At 41.0% G+C, this 15,074-nt stretch overlaps 2 protein-coding genes across 6 annotated transcripts in view; both read right to left on the bottom strand.

The window, feature by feature from the left end:
- rab11fip3 (RAB11 family interacting protein 3 (class II)) overlaps positions 1-7,641 on the bottom strand; it is a 28,620-nt gene extending 20,979 nt beyond the window's left edge. For all 4 annotated transcript variants that reach the window (XR_007886903.1, XM_051417784.1, XM_051417783.1 and 1 more), the window contains exon 1: positions 4,638-7,641. Coding sequence is in view for 3 of the 4 variants with exons in the window: in XM_051417784.1 (XP_051273744.1) it covers positions 4,638-6,296 (1,659 nt within the window). In the remaining variant the exon portion in view is untranslated. The remainder of the gene's footprint in view (positions 1-4,637) is intronic.
- Positions 7,642-8,555: 914 nt separating this feature from the next.
- Positions 8,556-13,557, bottom strand: decr2 (2,4-dienoyl CoA reductase 2, peroxisomal). 2 transcript variants are annotated; one of them, XM_051418429.1, is made up of 10 exons: positions 13,385-13,557; positions 12,703-12,804; positions 12,473-12,541; positions 11,906-11,957; positions 11,667-11,802; positions 11,069-11,193; positions 10,704-10,797; positions 10,487-10,591; positions 9,067-9,319; positions 8,556-8,905 (listed from the first exon to the last, which is right to left on the bottom strand). In XM_051418429.1, exons 2-9 carry the CDS (start codon positions 12,801-12,803, stop codon positions 9,099-9,101), a joined length of 903 nt encoding a protein of 300 aa, XP_051274389.1. In that variant the 5' UTR covers position 12,804; positions 13,385-13,557; the 3' UTR covers positions 8,556-8,905; positions 9,067-9,098. The 2 variants fall into 2 exon arrangements, with proteins under 2 accessions (XP_051274389.1, XP_051274388.1); XM_051418428.1 differs by having other exon boundaries at positions 9,131-9,319.
- Between the last annotated feature and the right edge of the window lie 1,517 nt (positions 13,558-15,074).

Raw genomic sequence — 15,074 nt, 5'->3', positions numbered from 1 at the left:
TTTCCGTTTCACAATGGAGCATCACAGTTCACATGTTCCATGCAGCTACTCTGCCAGGCGAGGTGAGAAAACTGAGGTGTGATTGGGGAATTAACTGAGTGTCTGTGGTCCTGATGACATTTTTATATAACTGTTATAATAAGCAGTGAATTCAAATTAGTTATTGAGTCTGCAGTGAGAGATGTATGAACCACTGTGACAGCCAAAGCAACCAGAGCAATGTAAACCTACTATACTTTGGAAGATATCCATGGCCTACATCAGAGTTGTGAAGCCTGTACAGCAGTGCCAGGCCCCTCAGGTCTTATGAGCAGAGCCTGCTGGCTATTCCTAGGTCTAACCTAAAAACTAAAAGGTGAATATGATTTCAGTTCAGTTGTATTTTGGCCCCGATACCATGGAAATGCCACTCTGTCCCCATTTTAACTTAATTAAGTTACTTAATTTATTGTTGGAGGAAGCACTGTTGTTACAGATTATCAATTTATGTACTCATTCTTGTTTGTCACTGCCTCTATTGCTATTTACAGAGTTTACTGGCATGAAGTTTGGGCAAGCTAAAATGCTTTTCAAAAGTACTTCTTAAAACTATTTTATAATGGTCTTTCTTTTCTACAATTTCATGCTTATTTTAAATTGTTAGTCTTTGTTTTTATAATATAATTCAGAGTATTATCATTAATACTGTATTATGTACTGCATTATGGAACAATTTGCGTCATTATACCTAACAAGCACAGCCCTGAGAGACAGTGGTAAGGCAGATAACGACTAAACTCAAAGGCAACTTTGTCAGCTCCAGGGAAGCAGTGAAGGCACTGTGGTTTTTCTGTTTCCTCTATTTGTGTCTAATCAGTGCCGGGGCACGCCTGACCGCCTCCACACAGACCGCTGTTGTGCATAACCCCATGGAGAAGAATACCCTTTGGTGCAAGTCTTTCCTGGAGGGGATTTCACAATAGTTCCTAAACAAAACTCTGATAACCATGATCATACGCCTAGTAGGTTGGCAAAAGAAGATGAAAAAGGGCAGAATAATCTTTGGATATAAAACATTAACACACACACACACACACACACACACACACACACACACACACAAAAAGTGAACTCAAGAGAGGGGACGTTTCAGGCCATGGGACATTCCAATGTGGATTAGAGGGGCAGTACATAAAAGCAGCGGGTGAGGGGAGAGCGGCTGGCCAAAGTAGGTTTGGGAGTGTCGACTGACAAGAGAGACACGACCACAATGCAGTTCAGTATGGCTTTTGTGCAGAATCAGGGTCAAAACCAGTGAGTGAAACCAGTGAGTGAAACCAGTGAGTGGCGGTAAGAAAGCTTTTTTGAACTGATTTGCCAGATATGGCAAATGCCTGCAGGACATTTTATTTGTTCTGGTGTTCATCAAAAGGTAGAGTAGCAGCAGCAGGCCCACATTCACTTTTAATTGCATTCCTAACACTGTCAAGAAAGGGAGATGGTTTCATGAGACTGACTTGACATCTGTAAATCAACCTTCTCACAGAAAGTCTCTCTCCTACCTCGAAATGTCTCACCCAGAAAAGTGGTAGAGACAGTGCTTGTAAATTAACATAATGAAAGAGCGAATGGCAGGTCTTTATAGGGAACATGACATCTATGATTTAACTCAAATTGGCGGGGCATTTCTCTTGAAATACATTTTAACATACAATATTTTGACTTCTGCTTTAAGATTACACATTATACGTGATGCTTTTATTCAAACCACACACAATGTAGTGTGTGAGTATGTACAATGTCACTATCACATCCTGGAATAATTCTGAAGAAAACATTTGCATGCTTAGCATACAAGCGTCAGCTGAACATCTGAACATGTATGCAAATACCTCATAAATACCTTCCTGCTGTCTCTTTACAGGTTGGGATATTTGCAAAGTGTTACAGGATACTACACAAGCAAGGCCTGATGCTAGCCTTTAACTGAACTATGATCTACAAATACAAAATCCTACCAAATAATAAAGCTTGTAGACACAAATAAAAAGCATTTTGTTAGGAATGATATTTATTAATGTCCTTGTGAATTAGTACAATCTATTGCTCTGTGGTTTTCTCCACCACACTGCTAAAATGTGTCCACAGTAAAATTTCACTAATCTGAGTCGCTCAGGCGTGGCGGTTATTTAAACCACTTTTATCTCCAGATGACTGAAATACAAGGACATATCAGGGCAAAGCTTATTCAAATATGAAAAGCACACATCTATTCCAAACTGATATGAAAAGAGTGAACCATTTGGTACCTCAATAAAGACACAATCAGCACTCTGAACTCAGACAGCTTGCATTAAGGCCTTGTTAGATCAGACCTGACTTTCCCACTGATGCTTGAGTGTAGCTAATGAATTCCAAATCCACCGAAAGGTTACAAGCATTATATAGCATTCCACAAATTCTGAAGATAAGTCTGTCTGCTGCCCGCTTAGTTATTGTAAATGTGAAAGGCAAACACTCCAAAACCTCTCTCTCTCTCTCTCTCTCTCTCTCTCTCTCTCTCTCTCTCTCTCTCTCTCTCTCTCTCTCTCTCTCTCTCTCTCTCTCTCTCTCTCTCTCTCTCTGATCACGAAAGGACCGAAATCTGAGAGGAATTTCCTGTGAAGGCACAAATTAGCTCCTGCCGCTCTTGGAAACCAGATATCCAATAACTAAACACAAAGAAAGACGCAGTAAGTAATCAATCTGCACAATCTGAGTAGAAGTCCAAGGGAAACATTTAAGAAACAAAGATCCAAAGGAAACTGCTCATACTTGAGATGTGTAGCAGGAGAACTCCACCTGAAACCACACAGTAAGGACTCCAAGCGCCATGTAAATTTATCACCTTTAGCACCGCCTAGCAAAACAACAGGTGGAATTGATTTACATTAGAATACCATGACAAAAGCTGCAAGGTCATGGGCAGTGAGTGGATGGCACCCAAAACCACAGAGTCCCTCTGACTCAGGAAAATAAATTTTACTCTTAATCCTTCCCAATTCCCTGCCTGGGGAGCGACAGATACCTACGGTTAAACACAGGACAGATCGGGGGCAATAGAGGCGCTTTGAACTGGGAGAGAAGGGATTAAAAAGCATTACCGAGCCAGCGTCACACTCCCACTGTGAGTGGAGTAACAGCAAGTACCCATCCTCACCCAAAGGCCTTGTTCAAAGTTCATCAAAAATAGTTTAAATTAGGACATTTAATATACTGTATTCTAAATGATGTTGCCTGAATGAGCTCCAAGGTTGTTCTTATGGCTTCTTGAATAAACAGAGACCAATAAATGAGAAAGATACCAAATACATGCTCGTCAAGGCACACTTGTTCTGCTTGTTTAACTGTTACCAGTTAGGTTACGTCATGGTTTGCATCCATGCTTTTACTGTTATTTGCAAATGGTGTGATCACTTGCTGTAGCTCCGACTGAATCTTGTATACACTCAGACAGGCATACAGACAAGCACGTCTGACAGGAAAAGAAACTGATGTCATTTTTACTCTGGAGCGCGTGACATCTGTGTCAAACTGGGAATTTAACTTTTCCGCTGAAGACAAGACCACCGCCTAGACCTACCATGTTCAAAGGAAGCTAGGTGATAGAATTTAGTCAATAACTTCAAACCGGGTAAAAAGCAATGATAAATTCGAATGAACTCAAGAGAAGCAAACTCTCCCCTTTTACTACTCATATACAGAAAGGCTGATTCACTAAGTAAGACAATCGGAATTTAATCAATTTAATTCATTAAATGCTAATAATTCTGATTCTTTTTTGGTTGAAATTGTTCCTTGTCTTTTGACCTATTTCAGAAAATTTGGAAAATTCTACAAGCAACAAATGGGTGAGGGCCCTGGGTGGAGTGAGACACATCAGTCATTTCACCAGAGATTATCCCTGAACCCACAGGATATGCAAATGTGAAGATGGGTGTTGTGTCATTTGACATATGGAGGACTGCCAGGCCTGACACAATTCATTACAGCCAATATGCTTGACGGGACTTATCAGGATGTTAACCCAAATCCTGGCTCTTGTACACCCACCAAATATAGATAGACAAACTAATCCAGGCATGGTTATAATAATATGCCGTGGTATTAGCCAAATCTATTACACCAAATGTTGAGCACTGCTAAAGAACTCATGCAGGGGTCACGTTACCACTGCTAAATCATACGTCAGGGCAACATGGACCTAATGCAATTCATTAAAACATTTGAACTCATAATCAGGACCCAGTTTCAGAAACAACTTATGGTATATATAAATTGTACCAATAGCACATTAAGTGTCTAAATTAAAATTCCATTCACAAAGAGACCCATCAGTGAAAATGTCTGTGAAAAATCTAACAATAGTGAGTTTCAAATGGATCTAGACATTAAACAACTTGAAATACTGGTAGCAAAGTGATATCAGCCAGCTGGATTTCATTTGATTGCATTAAGCATGCTTTCTGCAGGAAGCTGTCTCTGAGGTTCAGCAGAAAATCAATAATAAATCATTTACGTATATGGAGCTTTATATGGTTTTACACAGAAGTTCACTCAGCATGCATTACCCAGTGGCTGCAAGCACAAAACAAGGCAATCAACAGAAGGCAGCTCACCTGATCGGCCCCATAGGCAGCAGCAAACTCCATAAACTCCTCAATACGAACGAAGCCATCTCCATCTTGGTCTAAAGCATCGAACACAGCTTTTAGTGGGGAGACATCTTCCTCCCTCGTATTCTCAGCTGAGACCATTGGCAGTGAGTCATCTACCACCATCTTAGAGAGGGAAATTGTCTCCACAGCTTGCTCACTAGTCCATCCAGCCTCAGGTGAAGAAGTGTGTAAGTCCTGAACTGAAAAATCAAAAGAAGCCACTTCATGACAATCTGATCCTTCGAGCTGGTCTGTGTCTGTCAACCTCTCCTCTTCCCTCTGTTCAGTTGTCGGATCGGGTACGCTTCCATCCTGTACACTCTCCTGTGTTTTCAAGTCCCAAGTGTCCTTGTCGTGGACCTCGTCAGCAGTCAAGCACAGATCCAAAGCCATTGCCTCATTCCCCTGAGTTTTGGCTTCAGAACAAATCTTGTCTTCCATCAAATCCTTAGACTCATGTTCCACAGAGTAACTCTCACTGGTGAAATCACCCTGGATGAAGGCATCTTCAGCCAGAGGCACCGTCAGTGATGAAGATTCAGCTGACAAACCGGAAGCAAATGACTCATTCTCACCTTGCTGATCTGAAGTCAGATTTGTAATTACAGTAGCTCCTGCATGTTCCACCTCCGACTCCTCTGTTAATAAATCTAATGGTGCACCTGTGCAGATAACAGAAGTGGGACTGGCTGGGCACAGGCTCAGACTGCTATCACAATCTGGAACTTCTAAATCCAACAAAGGCACGGATCCTTCGAAACCCTCCAGTGGCGCGCTGATGTGGTTATGCGGGAGGCAGTTCTCAGGTAAACCTCGCAGGGTAGTGCTACAGGATACAGGCAGGTCAGTCACTTGATCAGGGAATAAACCTTTATCTCTGGTTTCAGGTGACAAAGTCTCCCTGCTCTGTGAGGGAGGGAGACCTGCCTGCTCCTCTTGTGTCAAGTCTACCAGCTCCTCACTGACACCCTGTGGGTTTAACTCACCTGAGGACTCTGGGGGGAAAAAAGGGAGTTCGTCTGTGAGGAGATCTACCAACAAAAACGAATCCCCCGTGTTGGTCTCGGAAATGTTCGACGGAGAAGCCGGTACACTGAGGCTTATTAGCTCAGCCTGACTACTGAGGGCATCTGAGCTCTCAAGAGGGTCTTCCTGTGTCAGACTCAGTTCTTCACAGGCAGAGTTTTTCCCAACCACATCAGCGAGTTTGGGGGAAAATAACCAAGATAATGTGCAGTCACTTATTTCATCGGGTCCCTCAGTTTTTTCTGTGAGGGACAATTCCTCTATGTGAGTACTATGGAGAGAAGCGAGGGAAATAGTGGACTGATCTCCCTTAAACTGCAAATCTCGACAAGGAAAATCTGAGATATTTATGAGGTTGTCCAACTCTACTGGCTTTTCCTGGAAAATATTTTCTTCTTCACTTCTCACTTCTTCAAACTGTTGGCACGTTTGATCTTGATCACTGTTTCTGAAATCCAAACCTGTCTGGCCACCCTTGTTTGGACAGAGCACACCACCATTGTCTGAATCCAGTGTGTGAAATCCAAGAGGAAATGGCTGTTCTGACTCCCACTGTGTGTGCCCCAAAGGGCCAGACAGGACTGTCGGCTCCATTTATATTGGCTGTCCCACTTTGCAAACTTGAGAAAGCTGGTGACGTCTTATCTCACTGCTGTTGTAAAGATCCAATTCTTCAATCTTAATGCCATGTTTTTAAATGGCACCACGCATCTCCAGTGAAATCTTGATATGAATGTGTGGAAATCCTACAAGAATAGTCTGCTGCTAACATTTAGAAATGCTGGCAGGTATAGTGCTTTTTATAAATAACAGTATAGGGTTGACCAGTAAGGGTAGTTTTAAGAAGGTAGGTAGGTTGAGTAACAAGAGTCAGTCAGGCAACAGATTAACAAACTGTATTTGTTATTTAAACTGCCATCCACATCTCAACAACGACGTTCCCTAAATTCAAAAATCATATTAATGTCTTAGCCTTACTGAATATCGTGCTGATGTAAATGTGTTTTGACTCACTACGTCCCTTTCTGTCATGGCAGGTCCTCTCCTGGTTGTTGCCAAATGTTTCAGCTCCAGCTCATCCAACGTCAACATGCTTCACTTCGACCTGAAAGCTGGCCAATCCCCGAAATAAAGTCTCAGGACTGGACTGAACATAACGCCCGACAGCATCTCGGCTCGACGGCCGGCCGATTCAAAACAACACAAATTAACGCGTTAGGTCACCCGTGTTTGTCAACATTAGCTTTCTTAGCCGATTATCCAACATTATCCATCGCAAGCTAATTTGCCGAGAAGCCGACAGAGCAGCGGGGAAACGATGTGACCAGCGTTACACACACACATTCATTAACCTCTAGCTTTAACAGTTAAACCTCTCGTTACAAGACGGTTAACCAAATATAAACCAAGTCAAACCCCCTTCCAGTGGTTTTAAGCTAGCAACTAACATTAACTCCTCCTTCGAGCATCCCACTTCTTCCTTGCCAGCTGCTAACTGACTGGCTAGCGAAATTAGCCTATTAGCTAGCTAACACGCCAAACAGTCCCGCGTCTACCTCTCTCGGTTAAACCGAACCAAACAAGAGCTTGAACATCCCAGGGGTTTTAAAGGAGGTAACTGCGGATATCTTCGCTCCTGTGATAGCCCGACATTATGCCTTCATTTCGATGGCGTTTTCCAGCGGCGATCCACCTGTGTCAGTCATAAGACGAGGCCAGACGAGTGACGAGACGAAACCGCTCTTCCCTCTTCAAATTCTTCTATTATTCTCGTCTCAAAAAACACATCCGTCACAGAGACCCTCGTCCGAACTCACAAGGAAACGAAAATGGCAATAAATAACGCCAAAAAGCTCCATCAGTCGGCAGTCAGCCCGCCGATGTTGATCACAGACACCGAAACCTCTCGCATCAGCATCAGCAGTGTCCCATCCTCCTCCTCCTCCTCCTCCTCCTCCAGCCGCATACACACCGCTGACGTTTCACGCAAGCGTACAAAACACCCCGCAGTATCATTGGCTTTCCAGCAGCTATCAGTGTGTGTGTGTGTGTGTGTGTGTGTGTGTGTGTGGGGGGGGGGTATGATCTGTGTTTGTGCACAAAAAAACCCATGGTATATGATATTCAAAACATTGTGTCTTTGCACTCATATCTGGGTTATTAAGTAGGCACCCCTTCACACAGAGGGTCAAAGTTCAGGGTCAGATAGAGGAGCTTTAAACTGACAGGATGACACTTGAGCAGGGTTAATGTTTGTCTGACAATCCACAAGATTCACCAGTTTAAGAGACTGTCTCTGTAAGAATACATTACTCAGATACATCCCTGTATGAAATAGTTGGAGAACTCAAGCAGTGTTAAATGGTTGCAATTGTAATGTTTTGGCGCCCCCATCTGACTTAGAGTGATATTGATTCTCTTCAGGTTTGCAATGGCTGTATCTCATTTCAGTCATCTGATCCAGTGGATCTAAACCTTTGTGGCTTGTGACTCTTTAGAGCAATATAATAATATAATATACTGTTTAACCTTAGTGTGGATAATTTTTTAAATAGCTTTTTAAAAAGAATTTAAGTGCCCAAAGAATTCAAACTATCCAATATTTCACAAGACAGAAGGAAAAAATAGAAGAAAATCATTTTTTTGTGTATGTGTGTGTAACAGTAATGTGTTTTATTTTGTTTGCTTGGTTCTTCAATCAACTTGTGAACTCTCAGGTCTTGACCCCTTGGTAGGAACTACAAGTTTAATCTGTTTAATGCACATTAAAAACAGTCTGCCCCTTTCCACAGGTACAATTAAAGAGTCAGTGATCAAGGAAAAAAAAAAAGGAGACATATGACTTGCAATAGATAATGCAAACAACAGTCACTTTTAATTGTAATTATAAAACTTTTACTAATAAATGAGGTACTGAAAATGACATGTGATAAACATGACTGTACATGAAATGCATGATGATAACACACAGCAGTGTTATGGGTTAAAAATCCCACAGTTGTTACATAATATCATTTATTACTAAGATTGTAAACACATATAATACATTAAGTGTAGTATGTTAGTGTTCAACTCCTCTAGCCACCTGCCAATACACTCACCACAAATATTGTACATGTAGCATATGAGTACTACAGATGGCCCCTAAATCACTTTTGTTTTCAGCATCTACTTGTCTCTTTTCTTTTCAGATGACCAATAACCTAAAGGAAAGAAGAGAGACAAGTGGATTAATATGGGTTAAACTGTATTCCTGTCATTTAAACAATCAATTTCTCTTTAAATCTCTCTTCAATGCACCACACCCATTCTCAGTCATACTGCGTCTCCACATGGACCTCAAGCTGCGCCTCCTCCTACACACCTGCGTCAGGAGGAGGACAGAAGAGCCCCTGTTCAGAGTTTAGCGGATTTAGAGGAGGCTATACCCAACAGCATGGAGACATCGTTGGCTGATGTCAGCCACGCGCCGCCGTCCGCCACCAGGATGGATCCAGTCACATAGGTGGAGGCCTGGCTGGCCAAGAAAAGAGCGCAGTGGGCCATTTCTGTCTTGTTGCCGGCTCGCTGCAAAGGAATGGACTGGAACGCACCAGCAGCCTCCCCTCTGGGACCACCTGAGGGATTTAAAAAGAAAAGAAAATCCATGATCAGATACTCTTACTTGCACTGTCACACTGCGCATCAGTGGTTGCCAGTGTTTTCTTCTGACGTACCCACAAAGCCCTTGAGCTCAAGTACCCCTTCGTTGGCACAGTCCATTATGTTCCAAATATGTCCATAATATCCATTATGTTAAGCCAACATTGCAACTGTTTATTCATTACTTATGATATACTTAGGACCAGTGTGTACGAGTTAATGACATCTAGCAGTGAAGTTTCAGATTGCAACTAAGTGAACACCGCTGGCGTCTGTCTTTGACGACTAATGAGAACAGGCCATGAAGGGTGTAAGTGTAGAAATAACAGTGGCATCTGTAGATAAAAACGGCTCATTCTAATGTAACGGAAAGACAACGATTCCTACATTCAGGTGATTTTACACTATTGAAAACATACCTATTCCATTTAATGCATATAGATCCTCTTAAATGTCACACACTGAACCTTTAAGCTGACATTATAACAACTCTCTCTCTAAATTGTTTATTTGATCATTTTAGCTAACAATCTGAGCTGATTTCCATTTCTCAACTGCAACATGTAGTGTTAATGTTAGAATTGATTCAGGTCGATGGACAGCCTGCTGGTTGTTGTAAATTTACAAAAACCATTCAATTTCCTTCCTTAACACAAACATGAATACATTTTAAAGTTTTACATTTTAAGTATAGTATTCATTTTTTATCTTTTATTTGAGTGATTGGAGTTAATTAGTTCAGCTTTCCCACGTTCCCCCTGGCAACTGCAGAAGGACCCACTGGGTAACTGTGACAAGTAATTGATTGGGAATTACTGCCGTACAGCAAACTGTAATGTTTTAGTAATTCCAAGGCAATCTTTTTGATGAAAAGTGTTGTTTGCTTTTGTGTGCTTTTGTGTGTGTGTGTGTGTGTGTGTGTGTGTGTGTGTGTGCATCAACACACCCTTTCTACTGTTAGTAATTTGTGATATTCCCCACAGTGAAATTCACTGGGGATACCAGTGATGGTGATGACACAGTACAGGGAAGAGAAAATAGATATCTGAGTCATAATAATAAAATTAAAATTATAAAGAACTGCTTAGTAAATATATAACCTATTAATTAGTTAGTGTGACAATATTGTGTTAAATCTTTACCCAGTCTGCGGAAACCCTCTGTGCCAGAGACAGGACCTGGAGCCACACTGTTGACTCTCACCCCACTGGGCCCCCACTCCACAGCCAGGTGCTTAGTCATGGCATCTGGGGACAAGACGTGCGACATTGTGTCATTAGATTCTCATTTTGAATTTCATTACATAACTGTAAAAAAATAAAATAAAAAAAATAAATAAATTTTAAAAAAAGCTCTTACCATTTGCAGCCTTAGCAGAGCCAGCATGCACCTGGAGGGCCTGCCCCCTGTATGCAAGTGTTGCAGAGATGTTGACTATGTTGCCACCGTGATTCTGCATAGAAAAATTATGAGGGACTTAAAATCAATGCAAGGTGTAAATAATCAAATCAGCTCCAGAGAGCAGAGGCAGCAGTTTAAAGCCCATTTAGAAATGAGGAGGCATTCAGTAATCTGTGATCTTTACTGTCCTCTTTTGGAGACCAGAGTGAATTGCAGAAAGTGAATCTTACTGAAGTGTTGTCATCATCCTGAGCTATGGGGTTATAATTAAACAATGTATTTATGAGAAACATTGTGTCACACAGATAGAAACAGTACTGTACCTGGAACCACTTCTCATAAACCACCTTGCTAGTGTTGAATGTGCCCATAGTGTCTATCTCCATTACTGTCTTGAAGGCATTGAAGGAGAGGGCCGCAGCCGGGCAGAGGAAGTTTCCAGCAGCATCTGTCAAAAAACAACATTTGTGACTTTAACCAAAGATAAAATCATGACACACTGCTGAACAAAAATCCTATGCAAGACAGGCAAAGGAGTTGAATATTCCATTGAGTTTTTGTTAATGTTTCATTAAAGTTACAGTTGCATTAACTATGTGAGATATTATTGAAATAGAGATCACTTTGCATAGATGATCTGCATTTAAGTACAGTAATAATCTCGTTGTGACATAAAAGTTTGTAGAGGAGATGAAGGTGCAAAGATAGAAGATAAAGATAGACTTTCACACTTGACCTTTGTTTAAAGTACAGGTTCTCTTATTCACCTTGCAGACACCTTAAAATGCATTTGCATTTTCTTTCCGATGTTGGCAGGATGCACTGTCTAATAACAAAGCAGCTTCCACCACACCCACACACACACACACACACACAATTATCTTTAGCACATAAGACATATTTTTAGGAGAGGTCACATACTGTTAATGAGGATGTCAATGCGGCCCAACTCTTTCAGTGTCTCGTCCACAGCAGCTGCGATGCTCTCAGGCTGCCTCACATCTATACACAAAGGGAGACAGCGGCGTCCTGACGCAGCAGACAGCTTTTTGGCTGCCTGGAGAGACACACAATCATATTACATGAGGCCAACACATTAACATTTAGTTATGGTGCAATGAATTTAAATTAGATTATGGAAATGATGTAAGAGGAATAACCTCTTTGAGCTTGTCCAAGTTCCTGCTCGCAATCACGGTGTCACAGCCGTGTCTGAAAGAAAATAAAGAAATGTAACAACGTGGAAAGAGACAACACTAAAGAGCACATGCTGTATTGGGTTGATTATAGCGTGACTATGTAATGTCTTCATGAATACGGCTGATTGGGAGTAACTTATGATGAAAGGGAGCCAGGCACACAAACAAAACCAGTTACAAGGTCTGCTGCTCTTTTTGATAAAGGATAACTATTTCTGCCACATGAGTAAATTATTGAACTATTTCAACTCTGACACACAAGCAAAATTATGAAAGTCTGAGTGTCAGATAACACAAGCAGGAGGTTTAAAGTACACCTACATACTATCTCACTCATTTTACTGTTTTAGAGTAACACAGTAATGAAATAACGCTGACAGAGCATTGATTCTATTTCTTAAAGATGTATTCTCTTACTGTATGCATCAATAATGTCAGTGAATGTAAGAGGAGTGAAATTTGATTACACATTGATATTTCTGCAAGATCTGGGTATGTTATGGAGAAACAAGCATGTAATCATCTCACCTCATGAAGATTTCAGCTATCCGGAGTCCAATTCCAGATCCACCACCTGTGATAAAGGCAACCTGATCTCTGAAAAATAAAGTACAAACCCACAAAAAGTCACTTCATGCATTTATCACACAGACAAGCATGTCAACATTTATTTACAGACAATTGTGTGTATGCAGTAAAGCCAAAAGATCACTCCAGGCAATGGGAAATACATCCAAAAACACATGTTGCATGCTTACTTTAGTAAATCTGGACTGTAGATGTGTTTGTACGATGTCAGGCAGTCATCTGTACCAACATCTTCGGGCAGCAGCTCTGCTTTTCTCTGTGGCTCTGCCATGCTGATAAATAATGCATGTCAAACAGATGCAAACACACTTACATTACTATAATCACAATGCAATAAATGACCAATGTATCAATGCAAAGAAATAAAAAAATACAAAACCCCTCTGCAGCAGTTTGATGAAGCTAATAATGTTTTTGATTGTCACATATTTAAATTCAACTAAAGACTCTACCTGTTCCCATTTGACCTCTTTTATCTTAAAGCAACTGTGTGCACACGCTATGTCATGATATTTGTGATTTAACCCCTGATTTAAAAGCAGATCAGGGTTGCAAGTCATTTACGACAGCTCCAACAAAAGACATTCAGACAGATACAGAGGAGAGTATAGTCGAATATCACTGGCCTCACAACAAAGCACCACAGGGCTTTAAACCCGCGTTGAATCAACTGACACTGATTATGGGCCTCGACACAGAGGTCTACCGTACTGTAGGCTGCTGAGGGGTGTTTCTGTTGTTTCTATACCTCTGAACTCATTTTAGGTGAGTCTACAGCTTTCTGTACCGATAGCCTTTAACTGTCAGAACAGTACGTGTAAAGTTCACATAGCTGCTGTCGTATTAACTCACCTGCTGAAACAAACAAACTAGTTGTGTAGCGCTGACTCCTCTGAGGTGAAACACGACCTGAACACGGAGCACTTATCTCCGTATGAAGGGGCACATTTACTTTTATTCGGCGTTTTTCTCAGTAGGAACTATTTGTACCTTGGACGCTACTTTTTCGTCGTCCTTTAGCGATGCATTATGGGCAATGAAGTCCGTCCGGGGTGTATTCAAGAGCACAGATATCCAAACCTATTCTTGTATGTTTAAGACATAATGTAATTGTAACAGAGTGGTATTGCCACTTTGCGCTTCGGTTATGTTTGTGATGTTACTTTATGGTTGGCCATATGCGTAGCCTGGCTTTAACCTGTGTTGTTGTACTTCCTGTGGTCAGTAAAAAACGTGAGTTAAACGCCTTCTTCTGGCTGATTATTGAGTGCCCTCCAGTGTATCTCAGTAGGAAGAATAAAGAAATAAAGAAGGGTTGACATTTAGAAAATACTGTGTGCACTACACTGATTTGATTCCTACCAGAGACTATATCAGACAGCACCATGCTCTAGGGTAGGGGTCTTAAACTCACACTGGCTTGGGGCCACTGCTGGCATTGTCATCTCACAGGAGGGCCACTTCAACATTCAAGTGCTACAAGAAAGCTCAGTATTATGAAAACATTTCCATTACTAGCATCATATCAAATAAAGCCTCAAAGCGTATTTGCAGGCACCTTTGACCTTTGCCATTATTTTGCACCAAAAACGAAATACATTTTTGGAGTTAGAATAGAATAGAATAGGATTGTGTTTTTATTTAAATTGTGTATGAAGGGGCAGACTAAATTGATATTCAATTCTAGTAATTCTAAATACTTTAAACAGCCCTCAAGGGACAATTCAAGCCAAGTGAGTGTGCAAACAGAAGTACACATAGACAATTTAATGAAACAACTCTAAAAAATGATTTAAAAAATAATAATCTTAGCCAGATTATATTCTATTTTTGACATCATGCCGTGGGCCAGAGGGAGGGGTATGGAGGGCTGTAAATGACCCATGCACCAGCGGTTTGAGATCCCCGCTCTAGGGACTATCAAGTCTTTATCAAGCTGTAAAGCAAAAGGAAACCCAGTGATTCTCTTTCTCATCTACAATAACCATCATCTTTTAGGATGGCACCAGGGAGTGTCTCCACTGGTAAACCAACACTGAAATAAACGATCCAAAGTTTACGGTTTCAGGGCAGACGCTGATCAGTGTGCATTAGTGCAGAGAGTGGCCCTGTATCGATCTGTACTTTGGGATTTACTGTTGGAAAAAGCCCTATGCAATGGATCCCTCAAATACTTTTGGGATGGATATTCTTCTTTGCACTGAGGATCAGAAATGTAAGATGAGTGCTTTTGTAACTTGATTTGTTTTTCAAGAGGGTAAACAAGAGAAAACTCAGAAGCAAAAAAAATAAGTGCACAAATTTAGAATTAATGATAACAGATGCTTATGCTTTTTATACACAGATGGTTTTAGAAGGGTGTGTTTTCTTCAAATGATGCATTGCAACACTTCTATTACAAATCACACACTTCACATTATTACCCTTTGAATGTGTTTTTTTCTTTTTTCTTTGTAATTAGCTTTCACTATTTTTTCTGCTTTTATTGCCAGAGTTATTCTATCATTATAATGGGGGGCAGTTGTAAGTCCTGACCATAGAC

This window comes from Dicentrarchus labrax, unplaced genomic scaffold (genome assembly GCF_905237075.1).
Source record: "Dicentrarchus labrax unplaced genomic scaffold, dlabrax2021, whole genome shotgun sequence".
Classification (NCBI taxonomy): Eukaryota; Metazoa; Chordata; class Actinopteri; family Moronidae; genus Dicentrarchus; species Dicentrarchus labrax.
This window is presented reverse-complemented; position numbering and strand designations above follow the sequence as displayed.

Bases quoted from the DNA above. Each gene is read 5' to 3' on its own strand.
- decr2 (XM_051418428.1), bottom strand. From the start codon at position 12,803: ATGGCAGAGCCACAGAGAAAAGCAGAGCTGCTGCCCGAAGATGTTGGT. The intron at 12,542-12,702 runs GTAAGCATGCAA...TTTATTTTTCAG, and splicing joins TACAGTCCAGATTTACTAAA to AGATCAGGTTGCCTTTATCA. The intron at 11,958-12,472 runs GTGAGATGATTA...ATTTTCTTTCAG, and splicing joins ATAGCTGAAATCTTCATGAG to ACACGGCTGTGACACCGTGA.